This window comes from Varroa jacobsoni, unplaced genomic scaffold (assembly GCF_002532875.2).
Source record: "Varroa jacobsoni isolate VJ856 unplaced genomic scaffold, vjacob_1.0 scaffold_131, whole genome shotgun sequence".
Classification (NCBI taxonomy): domain Eukaryota; kingdom Metazoa; phylum Arthropoda; class Arachnida; order Mesostigmata; family Varroidae; genus Varroa; species Varroa jacobsoni.
The window spans coordinates 11113-36863 of record NW_019213033.1 but is presented as its reverse complement, the minus strand read 5'-3'; the positions used below and the strand labels follow the sequence as shown (position 1 = coordinate 36863).

At 43.3% G+C, this 25751-nt stretch overlaps 1 protein-coding gene and 2 long non-coding RNA genes across 11 annotated transcripts in view; 1 reads left to right on the top strand and 2 right to left on the bottom strand.

Annotated features, from left to right (window-relative positions):
* Positions 1 to 291: 291 nt before the first annotated feature.
* Positions 292 to 25751, top strand: part of CNBP (CCHC-type zinc finger nucleic acid binding protein) — a 35078-nt gene continuing 9618 nt past the window's right edge. For 2 of the 9 annotated variants that reach the window (XM_086971549.1, XM_022846669.2), the window contains exons 1-3: positions 551 to 636; positions 5319 to 6267; positions 18569 to 18756. In XM_086971549.1, the coding sequence (XP_086827675.1) occupies positions 6064 to 6267; positions 18569 to 18756 (392 nt within the window). In that variant the 5' untranslated portion in view covers positions 551 to 636; positions 5319 to 6063. The other 7 variants (XM_086971535.1, XM_086971542.1, XM_022846661.2 and 4 more) reach the window with 7 other exon arrangements.
* Positions 10121 to 11888, bottom strand: LOC111268024 (uncharacterized). Its single transcript, XR_002684969.2, has 3 exons — positions 11267 to 11888; positions 10521 to 10677; positions 10121 to 10378 (listed from the first exon to the last, which is right to left on the bottom strand). It is a non-coding gene; the product is annotated as an uncharacterized LOC111268024 (long non-coding RNA).
* Positions 13637 to 15464, bottom strand: LOC111268027 (uncharacterized). The gene is made up of 2 exons (XR_002684970.2): positions 14764 to 15464; positions 13637 to 14626 (listed from the first exon to the last, which is right to left on the bottom strand). It is a non-coding gene; the product is annotated as an uncharacterized LOC111268027 (long non-coding RNA).

The following is a 25751-nucleotide window of genomic DNA, read 5'->3' as shown; positions in this document are numbered from 1 at the left end:
CACATTATTATTATTGTGTAATTTATCAGTATACGTCGCAGAACAGTTCCGCCGTTTCTTTCAATGAAGTTATACCTGTATGGTGTTTTTGGAGCAGCAATTATACGGAGTTATTGCATTCTCTATAATATACAACAATATATTAATGAAGTCAACCGCATCGACGACAAAGTTATAGCTATATTAGTTGAAGCAAATTCGATAGGATTTCTATATTTAGTATAGTGTGAGATTGCCAATGGAAGATAGCAATTATAGATAAAAAACACAATGCTGCGGTATACTTGTCAATTTATCTTGAAGCTACATGACCTTATTGTGTCTGCGCGTATATATGTAAGCATTTGTTATTATCTCGTTGTTCTCTAGTAGTTTGCTGTATAGAACATATGATCATACAATCTTTCCTCCGGCTTTAACGCTTGTGTTACGTTGGTTTCGCGCCAAGCCTCCGGTTCAAATCGTACCACGGTGTGGTACGAAAGGGCCGGACTTTAGCTGTGACCACGTGGTACGTTTTGGCTGCGGAGACTCGCAGGAGGCTCGTCTGGTCCATCTCGGTAAGTGAGATTCCGTGGTATCCATCCATATTGCCCCCGTATAGCTGGGCTACGAAGCTCGCTCTTGCGAGAGCAGGTGCGTGACGGATACCAGCTTTAATTATCCCTCGAATTCGTGAACTCGGTTATCCCTGAGAAGTGAGCATGAACCTGGGAGCGGATCAAGTTGGACTGACAAGTCTACTGGCCTGGCTGGTCCCACCGAGTATCTCTACCGGAGAAGAGCTCATCTCGCTGGTTGATCTTCGAAGGCCACTGGTAGCAGCGGTAGCAGTAGTATCAGCGGAAGGCAACCACTGCTTAGCAACAGTGGCTGCCCTGCCGTCGTATAGGGAAGTTAGCAAAGCAGTTCAACCAGTTACTACTATACGATATTTAGAACAGTAACGATACCAAGCAGTTACTGCCTGCCGGAGTTTGTCCAGCACTAGCAGCTGCATAAGTCTATGGTCGTCCATACTCGTGTGCTGTCGAAGTAGCTGAAATAAGCAGTGTTGTGCGGCACGGCGGTGTGACCCTCCTTCAGTTGTGGCCAGCGGCTGGTAGCGGCAAGGCTCGTGTCCAGCTGGTCGGTTCGCCTAAACCCGAGTGTTGGAAGCCTCAATACTTCACCAGTGGTTTACGACTGCAAAGGACAAAAAATCATTCAAAGTGTCCGTGCTTGAGCTCTGTGCCTCAGTGGCTCTGACGGTCTGTCGCTTTGTTTGTCTTCTGTCAGGTTCTGTTTCTCCTCATTTCCGCTGCTTACATAACCCGTATCTACCTGGTGATGGGCATCAATTGGAATTGACGGAATACGACTGCGCCAGTCGGCGTCCAGTGAACCAGCCGGAGACGATTCGTTCGTGAATCGCCGAGATCGAAACGAGCATCCGTGCTGTGCTGTGGAATAAGTCTACCTGCAAAGCGGTCGCCTTGGACTCGCGCGACAACTCCTCATAGCCCGCCGCTCTCCGTAGCCCCCACTACGACCACAGTGTCACTGCCGCTGTTCAACTAGAGAGAAGACTCACCGATGGACTCGCGAGCGAACGGAGCTGACTCGAGTCGATCCTCGGCCGCGGTTTTCCTGGATAGCCTTGCTGGCGGGCCCGTCCTGTTTGGTCTTTTTCCGCCGACCTTCGTATCAGCAGCAGCTGCTGATGGCTGAAAGCTTTCGTCGGTTCGGCCAGGCCGATGTAGTCGTGATTGTTTGCCGCCGTAGTGCTTTCATTGCGACATAAAACCGTGCCTCTTTCCACCGACCAATACATTCGGTGACGGCAGTCGGTTATAACGGGGGGGGGGGGGTGTAGGTGGATAGAGATTACCCTGTCGTCCAATATTGTAGAAGTACTTAAAGGCCTTAATAACAACGTACCCGTACTAGCAAATGTGTTTCTACTCATCCTGCCTGTCTGTTTGTTCGTATGTGGGTTAATGGGTGCCTTCAGTCAAGTCAGTATTACGACGATGATCGTGGTCATTCCCGCTTACAAAACCGCCATCTGGTATCTCTTCACTCCTGATTATTCCTATATTTCCTTGTCTAATAAACACCTGCTACTGCTGCTACGTACGCTAGACCGAGACAGTCTTCTATGCAACATTCGATATTAAATTCACCTATCAATCAGCCCTTTTGTTGTCAATCGGATTTAACAGTTGACTGTATCTTTTTTTGCTGCCATTGTTGTCCGTGCCTCGTCTGTCACTCTCCTATTCCCTTTCCTTTCGGCCCGTTGGGTATTTGTTGCCAGTGTCCATTCGTCGTTTGTGCGAGTGTCTCTCTCATTCTACGCGGGTGAGTGACGGGACAGGTACGGTGGGCTTCGTAGGTAGACGGCGATTGCTGTCGCCGCAATTGTTGACGCTTGACGCTTCGTCTGCTACACTGGCACTCTTTGCAGCCAGAACGCGCAGATGGCGCCGGCGCCAGTAACAGTAATGGCCGAAATGGCAACCATCCGCAATGAGCAGGCGGCAGCGTCTTCGTCGCACGGCGGCTGTTTGCTTCGCAGCTTTAGCGATGCTACAACGCGTTTCAGCATCGTCTCCGCCACCGCTGATATGGCTGTCACTGCTGTAACCTGCGACGAAGCAAGACGATATGGTGATAATACTGTTGTGTACCACTGTTGAACTACGTATAGTTACGCGGAGTGACAGGCCTTGCATAGATGATAACCAATTTGATTGTCAGCTAATAAGATGGTGGTATTCAAGGATTACAAGCGGCTGTAAATAACAGGGATCTAATAAATTGAATTTGTCGCTGCATCAGCCACGGCCGATCGCGGTTATTATTATCATCGCGGTAACTGCTTAGCCTAGCACGGTTATCGTTACTGAAGCTGTGGTCATCGGCGTTTCGTTAGACCTTGCCTTAGGAAAAAAAGCGCTATGCAGAACACTCATCGCCGCTAGGAGTTTGAGAACTCCTAACGCTAACATCGTGATTGTCTGTAGGATGGATGGGCTATGCTCACGCCTGCCATCATCTATGCTGGCCCAACGTTAACCGTGCTTCTTATCAGAGCGGCTGCATCACTTAAGCGAAGGTCGCTTGTAATCGCTGCGAAACCAAATACAACCCGCGCAGAAGTGACCGGCAGCAAACTTTTAGATAGATATATAGGCTAATTCGTCGAAACAGATCCTGCCTTTGAGGTGTCAGCTCAGTATGTGTTTTCTGTCTGGTCGCTGTCTAGAAGTGTTACCGCATGAGAGGCAAAAGTGCCAGGCAGAATAGGAAAAGCAATGGGGCCGACCGGAAGCCACTGTTTCGGTAGGCAAAAGAACCTGGACATTTTAAGATTCACGGAGAGTAACCCGAATGCAAACTCACCACTTCTACAACTTTTATATGTCCAGAGAACACGCACAGACATTGGACTGCAAGGCACTAATCTAATTGACTGATTGGCTCATTGCGTGGTGGCAGCAGCACGCAATTTCAATAGCAGCGCTAAGGATCACGTTGTTTTCGGAGACTTTACGGGCCGAATACGGGCCCTTCAGTGAGCGGCCAGAAGAGTTGAGTGTGAGTGTCTAGTGTGAGTGTCTGGGAGTTTTATGTACAGATGAAGTTTAGCCTGCGTGCGTGTATGTATGAAGATTTGAAAATTAAGTAAATGGGACGTGGTATTAGGCTTTAGGCTTGAAGCTCGGCACAACCTATCGTTTTCTGTTACATAAAAATGCACAGTACCTACTTACTGCAAGAAGTGCTTATGGGTGGTTTTATATGGTTAGTTTTGTCCTGCGTTGGTCGGACGGTTGGTGCGTTCTTGGCCTTTGCTTTACCGTCATCAGCCTACCGATAAAGGCAAACATCGAGCCGTGGTGGTGCTTGTTGAGCGTTTGTTTAGTGGTTCGTGTACGCCAATCGGGGCACCTTATCTGACCAAAACCGCCCGCCCGCCCGCCCGCTTGCTGTGCGTTTGAAGGAGATCGAATGAGGTTATATGTACCTGTCCCTATGTGGCCTATGTATAAGGCCGGGCGCCATCTAGGCACGGATAGACACTAGGTTCGTAACAAGTGTCAACCTCTTGCAGTATATTCTTATTATATAATAATTTGGCGACAAAGTTCATACACAACTTAGACGCCGTTGTCATTCTTCGTAAAACTGAGACCTGTCATTGATATAGCAGAACCATTTTCTGCTGTTTGTTAGAATCAGAAGGAGCAAATCTACATAGTTGATGGAGACGTTGTTTTGACTTGATCGATAAAAAACTAGCTCAATAAAAGGTGCAATTGCCTTTATGCTAAGTACAAGTGATATGATGCTGCGTACATAGATCTATTTGCTGTTACTAGAATCACCGTTTAAAAAGTAGGAAGCAATTGCCAACTTCTCCGCAGATCCGATCCGCCAGACTACGCAAGGTTCTTTGTACGTTATGCCGACTAAAATTATGCCAGCGATTATGCGAGGAATCCGCGTGACACCCTGAGGCGTAGATGGCCCGAATGTTATGAATCGCTGGGCAGGAGGATCGGCCTTACTGTTAATGCCGCCTCACTACCTGTAGTGTCGCAGCTAATATTCACAATGTTATCGTGATCTCTCCTCGACTCTTTATTTTCATTTCTTTTTTAAGAATGCTCACTTGGGAAGGCCGCATTGAGTTCAAGGGGGCATCGCATTGACCGCATCTGTGTCAAGATAGACCTTCACATATATCTCGCGTGTGTATTTGCGTGCCAAAATGAAACCGCCATCGGCTTATACAGTTCGGAAGTAATAGCTATTCCCGTGATAGACAAATAATTGATTGACAGATTGCGAAAAAGACGTAGAGTAAGGCTTAGCAAACGAGCTACTCTCTGGTATTACTAAAAATGCCAAACGCGATGCCGTTGTTCCGTTACGATTCTGTTTTTTTTCTTCTATCTGTTTGCTCTGGGTGACAGACGCAGGTTTTGCTTCGCTTTTTTGTGCTGTATCCGCAGCAAACATGCCCATGCGTCTAAATGAGTGTACTCACAATTGTGAGTAATGAAGTAAAATTGAGAATTATTACTATTAATATATATTGTTTTTTTTTTTTTTATTACGTTTCTATTCTCACTTTTTGTATTCTCTCCTTGTGTTGTCATGTCGTCGGATGTTTTTCGCTCGTCTTTCCTGATACTGATCTACGTATGTGTGCGCCATGTGCATTGTGTACTGTGCTCTCAACTTTGACTGCGACAATTCTTGTTAATGGTTGCCACTCGACGATGCCAACGACAACAACGCGACGACAAAAATAATTACTATTACAGGTGCGTGGAGCAGGTGTGTTGAGGGAGGATCGGCAGGTGGAGGCGTCGGCGAGGAAGGAGTCAGGAGTGGTAGGCCTGCCGCAGGAGTGAGGTTGAAGAGAAGTTGGTTGAAGTTGGTTGACGGATAGTACAAGGAGATTAAGGAAACGTGAGTGACGAAAGGAACGAGAGGGGAAAGCGACGACGAGGTTTTAAAGAGCACCTGAAAACAGCGTGTAGATAGTTGAAGTGTGTGTTAAAGTAGGAGCATCCGTTTACGGGTGCGGTTGTAGCTCTTGCATTCGATGGTTGCGTAATCAGAAGTAAGAAAGAAAAGCAACAAGAGCAAGAGGAAAAGCCGAAAAAAGGGCCTGGACGCTGGTTCGTTGTCCGAACGAACTTAGAAGTGAAAGGTGCTGGAAGGTACTTGGGAATTGTTATTCATTGTTACCAGCTTTTCAACTCAGTCTGAGAACGGTATAGTTTTGAGTGAGCAACTGACAACGTCACGTGGCGTTGCGAGGCGAAAAAACAGCAATAGACGGCCAAAACCACGGTTGCAACGGGGGAAAAAAGCGGATACTTGCGCGGATAGTGGAAACCTAGCACAACGGGAAGGGAGTGCACCGTCCAATATCGCGAAGAAAAAGACAACGGTTATATTATCGTTATAATATCGTAGAAAAAAGATACATAATGAGCGGAGGCAGTGAGTGCTATAGGTGCCACCGTACGGGTCACTTCGCCAGGGAGTGCTCAATGCCAGATGAAGGCGAACGCTCCCGAGGCCCTCGTGGAGGTGGAAGGGGTGGTCGTGGGGGTGGTGGACGAGGAGGCTTCCGCGGCGGGTTCCGCGAAAAGTGCTACAAATGCAACCGGCTGGGCCACTTTGCCAGGGACTGCAAGGAAACCGAGGACCGCTGTTATCGTTGCAACGGTACAGGACACATCGCTAAAGATTGCCAGCAAGGTGAGTATATTAGAAGCAGAAGCGAATTAATTTGGTGTATGCATCTAGCCAAGTTTTACGAACGCCTAGAGCCAGACCAACGTCTCAGCATACGTGGACATTGTTTTACATACCCCGATCTCTTATCGTCTAATTTGTACAATTACTAGCGAATTTATGATTTTCTGATCTGTTAAAATTGATGAGATGAGTGAAGATTGATATCTCGCATCAACATGACGGTGCAATTCTTTGTTATCGGCGCGGAATTCACTCTATCAAAATTCATCTGGTATGGCTTGGTATCAGTGAATGATCGTTTTGAATTCAAAGTGTCTTTTTTCTATCACGTTCTAATTCATTGGAAAGTATGGTTAAGCAGAGTTAATACTGTTTTTTTTAACTTAAGAAGCATGTGATTTACATTGGCTTCCGTGGCCTGTACATAGATTTAAATTTGAGTGACACCGCATTATAGGTAATGAGCCCATTACAGTTTATTGCCGCCAACATCTTCTACGTCCTTCACAATGCTAAAATATGTTTTTATGTGAATTCCTTACCATAAAGGATTCTACATGCATATACACTCTACGCCAAAATGTTGGTCTTCTCAACGAAGTTAAGACATACTTATATGAGCATCTTGGCCGATGCTTGCTATCACATCGTGTCACCTACCAGATGTCTGTATAATGACACTGATATTAGACAATAATTGCATTAGACCCAAGCATGTCATATACACACACGTACAGTACATAGAACTTTATGATTACTGTAAAAAGTACGTGCATATATCTAAAGAAATAACGACACAAATGGGCGACTAAACACGAGAATCACTTGTGCCCCTATCACGGCCTATGGTGTGACGTTGATGCTGTTGTTAATACATTTACTTGGGGTCGTTCCAATCTCGTCTGCCTTAAGTGCCGCCATCAGCTGCCTGCTATAGGTCTAGTCAAAGCAGCAAACTTGAATGGCCAATAGGAGCAGTACTAATAATGGTAGAACTCCCTGTAGCTTGGTATATCTTTGTTTTGTAGCGCGTGTGCAGCGATCTGGACGGCCCCTACGACAACAGCAGTCATAGTTAGATTCACCATCTGTTTATTATTGGCGCCAAATTGTGCACGCGTATTCGGCAGCGTGTTCACTATTCTACCGCGGCCACCCGTAATGACACCTCAATGACGATCTTGGTGTGGGGTCATTTTGTGTGCTGCTCTCGCGGAAGCCGCCGCCGCCACCGCTACCACTATCACTTTGTTAAAGCATCTTTATTACGTAAAAAACTCTTTGACGCAAAAAACGTAAATCTCATAATGCTTTAGTACTTGCATGGCAATGTGTATATATCAATGTTTGTGCATATACATGCGTCTGTATGGACTAAAAGGGTTCCATCTCTTTCTAGCAGTTGAAGAAACAACAGAATCGAAGATTGTGGTACGCCGTTATCGCCAGTAGCAACTTTAAAAACAATCAAATCTAGCGCTGTAGCCTTTAAGCGTGGTGTTTGGTGTCTGTGCGCGTGTGAGCGTTCGAGAGCGACTACTTCTGCCACCAGCGCTTACCATGTCACCGTTATCACTAGTAGCACCAAAGCGTTGCTCTATATCGCGCTGCAACATACATTATACACTTTACGGTACATAATGACTGGTTAAGTGAAAACAGCAATTAAAAATTGATCCGGCTTTCGACTGTCAATCACATGAAAAGCAATATTTCTGATCTAGTGTCCGCATTGGCCGTCCCTCCCTTAATGTCAGCTGTCACAAACAACCTCCACTGTCACAAACAACGCCACTATAATTACTATTTGTTCTCACAGGTCTAGCCCAGTACTATGTGGCTCTTTTTCGCTTCTCATTCTCTCCCGGTATAAATGCGCAGTTTTGCCGCTTGTTTCCTGTTCATTCATTTACTACCAATTTGTTCGTTTGTTGAGATTAGGTGTCATTTCGGTCTGTTCGTCTATAAATAACCGAAAAAAGAAAACAAAGTCTTGAATTAGACTTCGTCCAAATAAGATTAAGCACTGAATAGCTCTTACGCCCAGCCTAAAATGTCCGATGGGCAGTAAGGGGAGTGAATATTTTGTTGTGTTGTCATTAGTTAACTTCACGCGTTCTCACGAGCATGTCTTAACAACTGGTTACTTGCACATCTTCGATAAGGGAAAACCTAGCCTGTTCATGTTTTTCGATCCGTTCTTATCTCCCTTATATATACATTAACATGTTCGCCAATACGTGACGAGTACAAGTCTTATCTACAACCTATAAATTTATAGTTGCCGGGAGAACCGTAGTAGTAGTTGATAATATGCAATACAAACGGGCATGCAGAAAACCGTCAGTGAAAACTCACCATATGATGCAGACGTTTTCGTCTGTAAACATAGTAATGTAGCTATATTGCAGACAGCTGTGCAGCTTGGAATAAAAGCTAGTGTTTCCACAAATGTTGTTGTTGTTGGTTTATTCTGCTGTGTAACACATACGCATGCACAGCGCTTCTAGCAGGTCTGACTCTGGTATAGCAGTATGCAATGGTGGTACCACGCATCCTGGGTATCTGGGTTCGTTATTTGTTCTAATTATTCATTGTTATTGTTTTTGTTAGCTTAGCAGCGGTTGCGGCTGGCCTTGTCTTGCGACAGCAGCGTGCTTGAATTTGACCGTATGACAAAGGCGCAAAAGTCAGCAGCCTAAGAAGCAGTAGCAGCATTCACGTTTTTTTGGTACATTATTACTGAATCAATATTTTCCTCGATTACTACATCGTTCTGAAAGTGTATATTCAGAATTATACAATGCTGCACTCAAATGTATATGCCTGTTGTGTGTGCGTATCTGTTATTCTTTGCATTACATTACGCAACTCCATATTTTAAAAACTTCTAATCATAGATCTCTTAGTTTCCCGGGGAGCTGTGCAGAATTCTGTTCCCATCGTATATCCCGCCATGCTATATCAACTTTCCTGGCAGGAATTGTCTTGCCCGTAACCTAAACCCTCTATTTGGGAGCGAACCAAACGACTTATCAAATGAGTGGCCAGTTAGACACCGGCTAGTAGATTTGCTAGTCAAAGGTTACAAGCGATTATTGCCTAGGTCCTGTTCTCCAAATCATTGTTGTTGTCCTTGTTGGGTCGTTCTAAGCTTTTCCTGCAGAAACAGTCACCGCACAAGCAGCGGCAAAAAAAGCTAAGATGCAAGCTTTGAGGATTACGCGGATGTTGTATGTGTGGGCGTATCTATTTATGGATGGTACTAGGGACAGCGGAATGTAGAGCCGTAACAAAGCGAAGGATGACTTGTATACGTACATAACCGATAGCTTAGAGAGCTATGGTAAGCAGTCTGAAGAGTACAACGGCTCGCGGGTTCATACCTGACACTTCGATAGCGTCCACTGCTTCTGTACTCCTCTATGGAGCCACTGCGGACTCTGCTCGAATTCATAGTTGTATGAAGCAGAGCTTGTGTGACGGGGTGACGCACGGAAAAAAGAACCACCATGGTATGCAGCTGAATAAAACATGGCCGAAAATAGTGCCCATTTTACTCAAGGCTCGAGCTTTTATTGATTGTTGGTTTTGGTGGAACCGCTGCTGCCTTTCCGCTGATGTCGCCAGCCCTGTCGCCTCAAGCTAACTAGAGCTGCTATTGCCGCTTGGATTTTTGAATCTGGCTTATCCAACGAATGGTGTATGTCCAACGGTTGCCAACTATGCCTCTCTTAACCTCTAGTTTTTATGAAGTAACCTCTTTCATGTCGTATTAAAAGGAATATTCGTGTGGCAGCTAACGCTGCTTCGTCCTAAATAAATAAACCGGTGTTAAATTTTTTAAGCGGATACAGATTCAGTTCATATAATTCGTCTATTGCAGAGATATAAATATTTATATTTATTATTACTCAATTATCCACTGCTATTGAACACTAAGCCTTCGGGTAAACCGTCATTGCGCTGATTTTTTGCTTGCTTCTTCTTGGCAACGTTGTCGTGTGCTAAAGCAAATCCCGAGTTACTATCCGTTCAGATAGAACAACTCGTTAAGATTTTTTTTTATAAATATCAATTTCGCAATCGGTTTCCGCCATCGGTCGCGGTGCTGAAAAGAAGGTGTTCGTGGGTAATTGGCTGGCACCTACAGGCAAGTCCGTGAAACAAGTACCTGTTTATTTGTAGACCACATGAATGTTTATGATAAATTACTTTATGATCATAGGTGACTTTTTTGGAACATGACTTACATTCTGGCATCTTTCCATTGCCGCTACACATAGCTGCTTCTCGCGGTTATTTAAAGTGGGTACCGACGAACAGCTGTAGGATGCCTATTGGCTGGTATATGATATAATACTTTAGTTCTGAGATCCATCAATGGTACGGGAGTAACGTGCTTGCCTGCTAAAATTAAAAACACGTCATTTTTCTCATTCGAAACCGGCTGTAGGCATATTTTGCTTTGCAAGCTGGAAGCTGCCAGCCTCCTGAAGCAATGTTTAACGACAGCATGGGACGTGTAACGTTGTAGTAATGTTTTTAACTGTTGTTAAGCAAAAAAGGAAGAGCATATAAGAAAACCGGTATTCTCGGCCCATCCGAGGTTAGAGACTCGATATTTAAGATTTAATCGATGTTTGCTTGTCACCTTATAGTCCAATAAAAGCATTTCCTCGCATGTAGGGTACGGTATTTTTTAAAAAGTCTATTTTTGCTGATCTTTGATCCTGCTAACTTTGTATTACTAATGAATCCGTGTTGTTTGGTGTTCGTAATATCCAACAACTTTCTGTGCTGCTGCAAAAGTACTTAAGATCATAAAGTGTGTATTCAAGCGGGTGACTTTAATGTTTATTGTTGTGCTTTAGAAGGTAAGAGCTATTCTCCTATTTTGTATATAGAATAATGCTGAAACAGAAGAAGTTACTTTTTTCATAAAGGCATAGGCAAATCAGTTAAATTGAGTGAACAGTTTTTGGTGGTCGTTACATACCGAATGGCTTTGCGGTGATATATTCTCCTTTTCCTTTTCCCGTATGAAAGCCCGTATGAAAAAGCGTAGGCTTTTGCTGCAGCGGAAATTGGGCGAGGACAGCAATACTGGTGCTGGCTTCGGTTTAGTCTTAGGTGCATTTCTAGGAATCCATCTGCTTGCGGTTGCCTCGCCGGTTATTATCGCTGGCGCCATTGCTGTCAGCAAAGACGATGAGTAAATCATTTATTTCAATCCTGCCTCGATCCTCTCCCCATTAGATGCACCGGAGTCTGTACGTCAGTATGATACAGCCTTACGGTACCATAACGCCATAGCGGAAATTAGTGCGTCGTCAGCTCTAACCGCAGTGACGTTCTCGGCTACGTCAACAGTCCGACGTAACACTCCCTCGCATTACATCTTACTTTCCCTGTTATTGGTGCTACTGCCGATTTCTTACAGTCCTCCTGAGATAGTAGAAATATCGAATCGAAAAGCACTACGAAAGGCCTGTTGGTGGCTTTTCCTGGGCGCAACACCAGCAGTAGCTTTTTGATCGTTGTGGCCGTAATTCTGCGTGGATTTGCTGAAATGAAGCGTAGGACGACTATAGGAATGAAGTCGCGGGCGGCAAAGAGACGGTAAGTTGGAGCGAACCCTCTGTGGTAGTGCGTCCTGTCAACGGCAAAAGTGCAGAGATAGTAAAGAAAGGGAGCCGTAGAAAGTAGGCGGAGAAGGGAACACGGAAGAGAGCAACGAGAATCTTTTTTCTGAGAGGATTCTTTCTCAATAGTACTCTTTCGTTTTTGTACTTAACCTGCGTGGTTTTTATCATTCACTTCTTGCTGGCCGGCAGCGTGACGGATGAATACATCTTGAGCGTGTCGTGGTTTACTGCTGCTTTTGTTGATGTGTATGTAAGTCGGGTCTGTTAATACCTGTCGCAATACCTGTTGCTTAGTTCCTTTTCGTCTATTTGTTTGCCAAGGGTCCATCCATTCGACGGTGGTGGCTTTGACTGGTCGGATCTGGCGGCAGCCCACAGCTGCAGTAAATCTGACGTCTTCCTGTCAGTTAACAATCGATTGCTGATGCCGCCAAAAGAGATGGCGCCGATAAGGCCATAGCAACGGCGATGGTGCCTGTTGCTGTTCAGGGAGAGCTGAAACATTGGATGCTGTATAATATGCTTACAATAGAGCATCACCAGGCGGCGTTTCAAAAAAAGTTTTGATATCTATTATCGGAGCCTGCAATGCACAGCGAAATATTTGTTATTCCTGCTTGGCGCGTATGTTGGTGCTGTTTTGTCTAAAGTGGTTTACTATGCAGCGAACCGTTTTCCGTAAACGTACGAAAAAAGACGTATCGTAAGACGTACCCCGGTCTAAGTTCGAAAAGATAAGAAGGAAAAAGCATGACTTCTTTTACAATTATCAACTATACTTATTGCCAACTCCGATACTTAAGGATCGGGGCTAGAATATTTGTACAAGTTATATCTCAGAATGGAGGGTTTTCCTCCATTCCAACGATTACATAATTCCTTTTGGATATAATTTAAAATAAAATAATTATAATCGAATTTTACTTGCAGCACTTAGTCAATTAAAGACGTGAAGTCATATGAAGTGGTTTTTGTTGAAAAAGATTAATATTGGCGAGTGCTAATATTCATGTAACTCCCAGAGCTACTTGGAGCATCAGTTTTATCATCAGGCTTCTGTACGCCTAACGGTGCGCGGTTGTCATTTCACAAGCTGAGTATTAATAATACTTAGTTCCTTGAGATTTTTGAGTACGATCCGTGTCTTTTTCTCTTTTCGTTAACGGAGTAATATTAACTAGCAACGGAGTTTGTAACGAAAATGAAAGTTGAAAATTTCACATGCATTAATTAATGCAAATTTTACTTGTATTACGTACAATATGATCACGAAGCCTTTAAAAAATTCGTTAGCAATTGCAGCTGGCTTTAATATTTGTTTCATGTAAAGTTGTTATTGCACCCACACAAATCAGTGGCAAAATCGATCCAAGCAGCTGATTCGCTGGCCGACGCCTAAATATGAAGCGGAAGCAAAAATTAGAACTTAGCATCACTTTATCGTCGACGATGGGTCTCACTACTAGCCTCCTATTATACGCACGTAATTCTGTTGCTCCGGTGTTCATACGATGGAGTCTTATTGCCCTCTCTACCATTTTTTTTTTATTTACCTTTTCTTACTTTAAACTAACTAAACATCTACTTACCCACAATAATGTGGGTCACCTATATAAGACTAAACGGCACATGAATTCGCTTCATTCGGCTAATTAAAGAAGAACATCTAAATAATTAAGTGAATCGCATATGAGTTGATACCTGAATAAAGCAAATTATAGTTCAATTTAATCACTACTATTTTTATTTGCACGCGTTAATCTCATTCGACAATGAGCGTTACGTTCTTGTGTTGGCTAGTTTGCGAGGCTACTTGGCTCCACGCACTGATTTGGGAGTTTGTCAATTCCCCGGCCAACGTCATTTCTAGTAGTTAACTGTAATCGGGGTACCGCGTTTTGAGACAGAGCTTGTAAGGCAACAATTGTGTGTGTTGTCGCCTTTCGCATACGGGGGTTGTCATTCGTACTTGTTCCATAGGCCGCACCCCTTACCGTATCACGCCGCACCAGTACATATATACTCGATATATATGTACGTGCCTGTTAGTACAAACGGCAGAAGTCAAGGGTATACGGCGACATCTAATGCCTGTAACATCCTTTTGTATCCAATAGCTGCAATAGGTGCATTTGATAGCTTAATTGATGGGTCGGTCGTTCTCTAGCTGAACAAAGCAAATTGCTGCTGTTGGATAACAGCTATAGCCATGACAACAGGGCTCGTGCCCAGCCGCGGGCGCGTCACCTCGCTTCGATTGTCTGCTGCTGCGTCCCATTGGGCGAGTTGCAGTAAAGTCCTTCACTTGCTCGCCTTCGAGCGATTTGTATCTCCGGCTCGAGCTTACAGCTTCGCGATCTAGCCACATATATACCTATTTGTATAGGTGGCCATCGCATTACGGAAGTGGACCAACTGTAGATTTCTTCTGTAAGAGGGTTGCTCGTGTAGCCCTCACGCAAGTTAATTGTATAGGGAGCAAGTAACACTAGCAGCATCAAAGGAAGAACGAAGTGGGGAAAAGATGAAGTTCTGTGTCAGTGTCCCACCATAGGTCCCGGTGCGATTGCTCTGATTGGTATCCGATGATGCCCGCCCGATGCGATTCCGTGATTATGTAATGCCTGGTAGCGCTTTCGCAGCAGCCTGGATCAGGCCAGACACAGTCGCATTAGTTGTACGGTACGGCCAACGCCACGGTCTCCTGAAACCTGCCTCAATAAAACAACGACACCAATGACAATAAACCCATTGCATGCCAGATGTATAATTGTGCTGAATGGCTATTACTGAAGTGAAGCAGTATAACCTACATAATAAGCCTGTGACAGCGGTTCCACTTGCCTACCTGGATGCATGGATAAGTGTATGCCATTACTGCTTGTTCCTCGAATACGGGGTTAAGAAAACATATACATAAGTAAAGTCCATTTGCCATGCCGTAAGCGACGGCTTAAGTGTGTCCTAGGTGTCTATCACGTCTGGCAACCTATCTCTTGATGACGAACTGTGCTGCACCGGCCTTTCTCTGTTGACGACGAGCTGGCCGGCGTACGAATCGGAGGACCGTAGATTTCGACGACGATGCCGTACAGAATGGTGGTGTCTGTTATAGCATCAGCAGCAACGCTGCCAGCAAACAACAAACGACGGTGGCCGATTTGGCGCTATCACTGTACGTTGGTAGCTTTTTAACATGGATGTCACACGTATTCTGCAGTTCCACTCGATTCATCCCTCTCTGAAGTGTTCTCTCCTCTCGAATTGTTAAGCAATACGTGCCTTTATAAGTGCGCGATTCAGATTTACGGTAGATAGTCTATTCACCGCTTTTCACTTTCGTTGCTTAATTTCAGCCCTATCTATCTGCAAACATTTCAACAGCGACAATTTGTAGTGTTATATCGTAAACATAAGAACTCCGTATTACATACCACGACAATGGCGGGGTATGCAAGTGTATGAACATGTTTTCTTGTCGATCAGTTAAGTAAAGCAAGCGTTGTGCTTATTTATAAGTATTGTAACTCTCAGTGGTGGGACACAATAACGGATTGGTTTTGCAATCGATTAATTTGCATTATCATATTGAAGGACGTCAGATAAAATGCTTGATTGCTACCTTCAGGTGGCGGATAGCGCAAATACCGTGTCTTGCCGTAAAACCAAAGCCGTAAAAACAAAATAAGTTTACCAAACCAAGTTATCTCAATTTTGATTATCAATATCTGTTCTAAACGATGGTGACCTTCTGATACAATTCCACTTGGGCTGTATATAATTTTTGACACACGTAATAATGGTCTCTGTTCAAAAGAAAACATGACGACGACCACGCCAACAACTGCAGAAAAACAGCCTGTTTATAAGAGATAACTGAGTTAGATCGCCACATAATCGAGTCAAGTATTTCTACCTATCTCATAGATTATTCATCGTGGGAGTGTTAACAAACACTGCATCCTCTGCTACGACGAGCGCGATTACGGCTTTTGATTTGCTGCCTTGAATTTTTTCCATTAATTCATGCATGCTTTCTTGCGTGAGGACTTATAACGTATATAGCCTGCGGGATATCTAAGCTATTCGAAATTCTAGCGGAAAACTGAAATTTGTAAATAGGTATTATATGATGCGCTCTGTGAGCAGAGTCTGCCGTTCAATATGACTGCTTCCAGGTCTGGATAATTCAAAGTCCTCCGCCGTTTGCCGTTGTTGTGAGTTAGGTTCTATTCAAGGGATAAATACAGCAACAGATGGCTGTGCCGAAATGAGCAAAGTTTTGGACCGATTTGTCGTCTGCGATTAGTCGTTAAACATACGCTGACGATGAGGATCTTGTAGACGGACGTGCCCATATGGGAGATAATGCGGAATCGCTTAAAAAGCGACGCCGTGGAACTACGTAGACAAGGCCACTTATATAACGGACGATGGAGCTTCACAACAGAGCGTCCGAACAAAACGTTAGGCCGCTACCGGGGAGTTTATGACGTGAACGTTTGCGGCTGCATGCTGGTTGGTCATATCGCAAAAGGCAGCGGATACTCGGGAGCAACCAGTTAATTCTTGTCAGAAAGAATACACTTATTTTTGGACACTTAATTTTCGTGAAGGGAAAGGGAGGATAAACCGGTGATGGGGACGGGAAGTGGAGAAAAGGATAGATAATAACGCGTAGGACCATTCGAGCAGGTAGTTTCGGATGGGATCAGTTGCGTTTGCACCTTTGCGCTGCTAGCTTCTATCGACAGTGGACTCCTGCTTTTTCATTTATACCTCTAAGCGGTCGTAGCCATCGCCGTGGGCGTTCGTATCGTCCGATTCCGTTGACAGCGCCAGTACTTTCCCTACCGCTGCCCAGCAATCGCATTGTGTCAGCTCAAGTCTTCGTCTACTTAGCCACTCGCGAAAGCCAGCCCACGCCAGTTATACCTAAAACCTAAAAAACAATTTGATCTCAATGGAGCGCGAGCGATGCAGACCCGACGCCAACACAAAGAGGTTGTGTTAGTATAAGTGAGAGCGAGTGAAATGGCGAAAGAGCGATAAGCACTCGGGAAGTGGGGAGGACTACCATCATCAAACGGAGCGCGGAACAAATGAAAAATGTGAACTAAACTGAGTTGAGCGAATGGAGAAATAGTGAGTTACCGTTTCTACTGCTTACGATGATTACGTTGCAAAGAGTAGGTCAGTCGAATTACGGCCGTGGTTTCCATTGGATTGCTACTACTTCTGCCCCCGCTCCGTCACTGCCAGGTTAAAATGATGTTACGCTTTAGTTCAAGTTGGCTGGTGAGCGGCGATCAACCCTGGCAACACCTGTACTGCCATGCGATAGCTGGCAATGAAGAGATGGAGCTGAGAAATGGCGTTTATGCACGTTCTAAAACGTTTCCCAAGAGACAGAAGGTCTGCGGCAAAGCGACATCGGAACGGATTATCGAAAGGCTAGCCACCACGAGATCTGCGTTTTCTTAGCGGTCCACGGCTGCTGGTCGAATTTCCCGACTTGGGTTCGTGACTCGTCGCTCGACAAAAGCTCATGGGTGTTCAATTTCACTTATTATCAAACCGAGGGCGAAGAAAAACTGGAAACGTTCTTGCTGCCACCACCAATTCTGCGGTCTTTTCCATGTTTCAAAAAAGAAGATGAAGGCCGGGACAATTCAGGCGCTGCACATAATGGGAGAATAGTTGTAAAGGGGCCAACTTTTCTTCAACTGCAATTTCAGTTGCTCAGTGGTTTTCTCCGTCCCTTTAGCTCTTAAACCGTGTGTAGACGCATGCCCTCTAAACCCAATACCCAACGAAATGATGGACCGTCTAACAACGGACAGACAAACTAGACGAACGAAACGACCCGCGAAAAGACTGCTTTGGCGTAAAAACTGCATTTTTTGCCGCCTTTCGCGCAAGAGAATTTGTCGGTGTGAAAGCAGAGGTCCTACCCATCTAAGCGGCCCGTGCTACGATGGTTTATTCGGGTGGCTTTATAGAAGCCCGTAAAGCCTTTTCTTGTGGAAGAGATCTCTACTTGCTTGATAAATAAGCGGCCTTGGATGCTAGTTTTTTTCTCGTTAAAGAGACATATAATGTATATATATATAATATACATATATATAATATAATAATTTTGATTATAATATTGAATATATAATAGTATAAAACAGTGCTTAATTCATAATTATAATATAGTGGTTTAACTAGTAACATCTTACCTTAGATTAATCGACCCAGTTCCGTACAGTATCTAAATAAAGGGCTCTTGAAACCCTAGAAAAAAAATTGTTGAAAAATCATACCAGATCTGATTTTTCGACACTCATCAGATAAGCCTGATGGAGCCCATTCTCCAGTTAACAATTCGTAATTTATTAAGCAAAATCTATAGTTTTGTAATATAAGATTTGTAATCTATAGTTTTGTAACCCAGAGATCTGTATAAAATAAATAAAAGGAAAATACTTTCGCATCGTTTTTTCTTGCAAGTATGTGTCCGAAATATATCTAAACGAAATTTACTCATGTTCTGTGACTTTTCTTTTGTTACTGAGTTTTTAAAAAAAATCGATTTTCATGTATTGCGTGGAATCTTTCGAAAAAAGAGTGAGTTGTAAATTGTTTTATGACGCAATTGTTTCCTCTAGGTGAGATGTCGTGCTACAATTGCGGTAAAACGGGACACATCGCGCGCGACTGTCCTGAGGTGGATAAGAGCTGCTACCGGTGTGGCAAGCCAGGTCACATCTTTCGGGACTGTCCTGAAGAGGGTCAACCTGGCCAAGCCGGCGCACAGGGCGACAGCCAGCGCGGTCCAAACCGCAACGCCTCTGAGGTATGTATTCAAATTAGTTACAGTTTAAGACCAATTAGAGAATGTTACACCGATTGAATCGATTATTGTGCTCTATTGGTTACACTTGATTTTTCGTTTTTACTCAGCTAACAGAAAATAAGTACGGGAAAGCGTGGTCCTGCCGTCAGACCTCGTTGGCAAAAGTTGCCTGCTGGTCGAACTCTTATACGTACAACTATAAGTAAAGGTAAAGAAGAAAGTGACTACCTAACCGCGCGACATCCAAGTCATACCCAAGTTACCCACCAACCTAAAATACTAATATAGTCCAGGCCTCAGTGTGCGTCAATTTGGCAGGTTTCTAAGTGGCCTCGACGAAAGCGGTGGCGGAGACAAGGGATCTACTTTCCTCCCTGATAAAGAAAAGTAGTCCTTCACTTACCGTCTTATCGCCTATTTCTATACGGCTTTAGATTTTTCAAGTTCGTACGCTTTCAATTTATGTATGTTTCAACTCAGTGAATCCGTATGCTGCTATTTTTAAGGCATAATGCACACTTCTACGCGGGCGGCACTCATGACTGAGAGAGTGAAGTCTTTGCCCGTTGCGCCGCAACTGCCACAACAGTTGACAGCAGCAAGCTGGTACCGTATAAATACCAATAACGACTAACGCACAGCAACATCAATAGCAAGAAAGAGTAAAAAAAGGAAACGGTTTTGGGAAGAGAAACAACCCTGCGCTCTCTTCCCAACAGCTATCTCATTTTCTGACTATATTTAATGTGTCATCTTTCGTGAGTTTCGCTCAAGCAGCCAGAAGAGATTACGTTTAAAAGATCTGGCAGCTCACCTGCTTCGGCCCCTCAGTTCTAGAATAGGCTTACCATAGCTGTGTAAAAGTAATAATAAAGAGAAGCCTATTGTGACGATTGAAGCAAAAGCTGACCTACACACGTACATCATAAAAAGCCCTTTTGAGTGCTTGGATAAAAATCGGTAGAAGTTGACCTACTGCATTTCGTCGTGATGATGCGGAAAGGAGTATTGTTCTTAGTGAATTAAATGAAACCTTAAAAGGTCAAAAAAGTAAAACATTATTCAGTGTTTTACGGTCGCATGATTGTGCTTTCTGGGCCTTCCTTTATTTGTCGATATTTTCACAGTTGCGCCCTCATTCGGAAATTGCTTGAATTAATAATGGGATTCAAAAAAAGAATCAGGCTTTTGAAGGACATCTTAACTGCGCCAATTGGTGCAAGCATGCTTAATAATTTTTCGATTTTAACATCCTAATTTAAATAGATAATTTCGTTAAGGGTATGTTTCGCGTATTCACATCGAATATGGATAACTTGACCGAAACTATGCCATTTACAATCATAAAATATGTTAACCTATTTTTTAATGGAAATTTTTCTACTTTTCTGATGAGTGGTTTTGGTCACGCTTTTTTGATACTTGCGTGTTATACATTTTGTTAATGTATCGTACATGATTGCAAACGATGCTTTGTTGAGCAAACAGGTTATCGAACAAGTCAAGACGTTTATAAACACCCAAATATTATGTACTTACAATTGAATTCAGCGGGTTTCGAAATTGAGTAACTTCGCTAGCAGACATGATTTAGCTGGAAAATATTTCAGTCTTCTAGGAACTTACCACTTACTTCTAGGAAAATTACCACTCTGTGGTCAGGCCTTTATTCCTCAAAGACCGCGCGCTGCGGAAATTAATAGAAGATCGGTGAAGACATTAGGCAAGGGGGCCTTAAGCAAATGGTACAAACGGATTGGAGTGTTGAAGTTTAGTAAAGTGACCACCCAGAGGAAGGGCATGCATTGCTGCAGTTCATGAGTGCAGAGTTTAGAGCCGAGGGCTCTGTTGGCCAAAACTAACATTTCACATGCAACGTGTTATAAAATTATAGCTCAAACATTGTTGATAGCATTGTAAAAGTTGCAAGGAACATTAGGGCATGTGCTACTTTAAGATAGGAAATTGAAATAACGAATGCAGCCCGCTACTTCGGAGTTCCTTGAGAGATTCGTGGACCGTTGGTTCTGCATTCGAAAGCACGCAGTCGGTGCCAACGCCAAACTTCATCGCCATGTTTCAGTTACTTGCTGTATTAAGTAAAAAATATCAAACGCTAGCTTTGAACCGTTGATTCAACCGGCCTAAGTCCGTGTGATCCCTCCATGCCCTAAGAGGAGCAACTAGTGGGCAAGCATGTTTCACTTCCAACTTACTTTGAGAAGCCGTAAATCAAAAAATTACATATCAGAAAAAATGGTAGGTAGGTATATGGCTGCCTAGAAGGCGTTCGTACTCCACTTGATTGCTGGAACGCTGGTGTCTACGATATCGAAGCTTGTGATGTGCGGTACCGAACCTAATCTCAGTACAGGCTTGTTTGAGAAAATCGACGCTAACATATGCTGCGCCGTGTATCGTCATCTTCGAAGCATGATCGAAACTACACAAATCTACACGTGTAGAGGGCTAGACTTATTACTCGATTGTGCTTTTCTCAATCCAGGCTGTGATAAAAATGTCGGGACGAGATCGTTCGTCGTGGGGTGACCACACTGTGTGTTCTCGATTACCGCGTCACATCCATGAGGCTGTCAGAAATTTTCAGCATTGATTTGTCAAGATCGCATAATAACAAATGGCCCTGATGTACATTGTGAATACAAGCATCAGCTAATGAGTTTTTGAAATTTTTCCCTCATCGAAAGAAGTGTGGGGACTCATCAGACGTGCCACTCTTGCAAATCATAAATAGTGGCGTTTAGGAATAGACATAGAAATAGTATAGTAATATGTAGAGCTTGCCACTCGTTTTAAATTTAAAACAAAATGGAATTACATAAAAACCTTGAACTACTATTCCTCCATCTGGAATCAACGTTAGAAAAATTAAATCTTTTGCTTGTTAATGACGCTGACTCTGGAGTCGACTTGCTTGCGAGAAAATTACTTTAGTTGTCCATAATAAATGAAAACACTCACTGCATAATGCGGCAAGCCCATCTGCTACTGATAAAAAGCCCTATCACCGACAGAAGTACTAGCATTGTTACTGAAGACATGTCTGCTGTGGAGTCGAGCTGGGTAGCAGATTTTTATAACCAAATTGCGACTTTTTGACAAGGGGCCTCTTCGTACGTCTCGCATGGTGTAGCCGATGATTGCTAGAAAAATAGTTGGGAATACGCTCGATTGGAACGGTGCGCATAGCACAAATAGCCACAATTATTATTATCACCCGCAATTGGTTCTTCTGTCAGTTAAGCTTAGTGGTCATGTTGAGTAGTCACACACAGATGTATTAGAAAACAACTCAATTCTTAAATAGGCAGACATGAGGTTGTACATTTATAGAACGGTTTTTGCAAACAAAGTTTCACATGCACATACACAGAACAATGCACTATGCAATACTCTATGGTGGCGTTGTGATAGGGTAACGTATTTGGGTGCAAAGCTTAGGAAGACGCAGTGGTCTTGGTCCGAATTCGGTCATACACATACTTCGACTCGAAATGGGAGCTAGCCACATTATGAAATAGCTGATGACTGGGCCGGGTGTAAAACTCGGAAAATTCACGTAGTCTATGATATAAATAGCGGTCGATTGTTTCATACTTTTTTTTCTTTAAAATATTCTATACTCACCGATCGTTAGCTGTCACGAGTTTCCTCGAATTTGTACTGACTTTAAGCGACAATGAACTGCTCAGACGTGCTTCTTTAGTAATTGCAGATACATTTGTAAACACCGGAATTCAGTTTCCAGCCAACGTAGATGTAGTAGGTTATCAGAATTGTGCGCCAATAGAAACGCATTTCACAGCCATTATATTTGACGGCAACTAATCGATTCCTATGTAAGGCGCCTTTAGCATGTGCGCTGTATACATGTACCTGTCAGCTCACAGTTACGTTAATTTTTTCATCGAGTAATGAGCTTCCTTGCGCAATTCTATCAACAGACACACAAGCATTATTATGTATGGATTCTATATAGTTTAGAACGGATGTGCATGTAGCCAAACGCGCTAATATACAGACATTTATGTACATTCGAACACGCACACAAGAAGACGAACATGCATTTGAGTCTGATTCCACGCAATTTTTTGAGTGAAAGGGTATTTTTATATTAATTTGAGTTTTTGTTGTTGTTGTTGCTGTTGTCGTTGTTCTTGTTGTTGTTGTTGCGCTGTTTCCTTTTCGTTCTGTTTTTAGAGCCACGAATAAACGAACCTTCCAACGAGCGTCGACACGGCCAGGAGGGCCGAGGATGAGGAGGAGATGAGGGCGAGAGAAAAAGGAGCAAAAGAAAAAAGGAGTTGGTGGTGAATTAATGGTCGAAAGTGGAGAGACTTTTGGAGGAGGAGGAGGAGGTGACGGAAGAAAAGCAGAAAGGAGGGAAAAGGACGAAAAAAGGAGGCCAAAGGAGGTGATGAAAAATAGGAGAGGAGGTTATGGCGAAAATAGCGATAGTGATGGCCTGGTCGTCTGTCGTCTGCTCTGATTCTGGTCCGACGGTGGTCATTGGTGTTGATGGCTGGCCAACTCGTTGAGACACGGGTATGCTGGTGGATTGTGGATTGTGTGCGGATGAATGGACAAAACTGACACACAGCTACAGCAACAGGGAAACTGAGTAAAGATGATGGAAATTTCAATGAGACACTAGAAGTCTGCGAGAAAGAAAAAAGGCGATTCGATACAAGAAACAGGCCGAATAGACTACATATTCTAATTTCTTTCTATATAAAGCATCATATGTGTATTAGAAAACACTATTTAATTGTTCGACAATGGTAATCGATTTTATATTTAATGTGGGATGTAATGCAACGATAATGTTAATTATGATAGTCCTAGTGATGTAAGCCAAAAAGCTGAACCATCAAGAACGCTATCCGGCGGTTCAAGCGAAGCTACCCACACAAATTCTACGGATATGGGTGTACATTTGAGCCCCGCACAAATTCAAATGACTCTCACATGATACATAGGGGCCGCTCATGCCCATACGATAGTGCTCTATGATGTGCTCGGTCACAGTCCCAGCTCTCTAAGCCATTCACACTTAGACATCCACATTCACACAGAGGACACTCGGGCCTCGTGCGGATTGGCTTGTAATTGATGCCACCAAGAAACCTGTCACATCCTAGCCGTGTGCAGCTCTTGCGTTGGGGCCTGTTTTTCAGTGTGTTATTTGTGACTAGAGGTTATGACAATGACAATATAGCTATTTCTATTATGTACTACATGTACACCACATACTGCGACGACATCACTTATAAGCGCATACACACATCATAAACATAGTGTGGAGAAAACGGCGGAGACCTATCTACCTACCTGTAGCATACATAGCCCATAGAGAAGGCAAGGAAAGACTAGCGTGTTCTTCAATGGTTGGGTAACAGCAGTGTGATCCATTATGAGGCTTCCACACTAAAAGCAAAGCAAAATAAGCACTATTTTCACAGTGAGTCAGATGTGGAGCGAAATGCCGAATTTAACATATAGTTCAAGATTGCTTTTAACGAATTTTAAACTCAGATATGTCGACAGTCCCTTGTTGGCGGCAAAGAATAGTATCTCATTAGTCTTTTGATATTATTATTAGTTTTATAATCAGGCGATTCTTGCTCTATTAAATTCCTCTGGCAACAGAAACGGCAAGAAAGAACAGCTATTATCATTTTCAGCCCAGGCAGGTACAAGTTTTACATCGTTGTGTTTTGTTACAGGTGAGATACAGGTGAGATCTCAATATACTATCTCCGATCAGCATGTTGGAATAAAAAAAAAGAGACTAATACGTTACATGCGCTTATGCTTGTGGCTCGGTAGCTTTCAGTGTTTGTCTAGGCTGATCTAGATCGTTAATTTTGTCGAAATGATAAAATGGAATTCTCCTCAATGGGATTGGTGCTGTACAACACGTGAACTTCGCTGTTTTTCCTTTTTGTTCTCTCTGTGTAGTCTAATATTGTCGAGAAAGATCTGCTAGAGCCTGTGTTCATTAAATGTTCATACATTAAACGTGTTCATACATTAAATGTGCATGTATAAACAAAATAGACTCAACGACACATCGATATGTCTGCGAGCCGTCCAAAGGCCTCGATGACTTTGTTGCTCCCTACTACAGCCAGGTTCTAATCACCTAAAAGAGCGATGTAGAGTTGATAAGGATCATCTCTGAATTATCAGCCCGGTTTCTACGCAACTGCAGGCATATTGTGGGTGGCACAGAATGCCAACGGTCGGAGTTTTAATCAGAAAAAGAACGCGAACTTACGATTTGAAACGATGAAAACGATCATCTACTGGCTGAAACCCAGAGGGAAACCTTGACTGCAGTGATGCTATGCTCTTTCTGTTCCTCGGGATTTGGGTATTTGCCTCTTACGAATAGCTTGCTTAACAACAACAGCAAATTTGTTACAGTGAACGTTGTAAGTGGAAAAGAAAATTCATCTAAATTGAAACCCATTCAGTAATCGATCGAAAACGTCATCAAAAACAGCAACAAGAGGGAAAGATGCGCTCTATCTATATGCTGAATAGAATATATTCATAAAAATGGTGTTTAGAGTAAACATCGTTGCATTACAGAAAACCTACCACAAAACAATAGCAACTATCATGGCTTTTCAACATGATGATGAACCATGCTGGTCTCTACCGTTGAATCAAGTTATTAGTATAAGCGTTATCATTATTACAACGACAATGCTTGTGGTAAAATGCGACACGAGCTACATTAATCAAACAATAATAATAGTTGAAATAATGAAAAGGTAAAGAGAAAATAGGCTCTTACACAACAGTCGGAAACAGCCACACACAACACGTACACAAATGATTAACACGAAGGCCCGGAAGGTGTTTATCGAAATGGTAGATGATAATACGGTGATTGATGGTGATGACTATTATTCTTGTGTTATAAAGTACTTTACTATTACCACTATTATCACTATATATATATA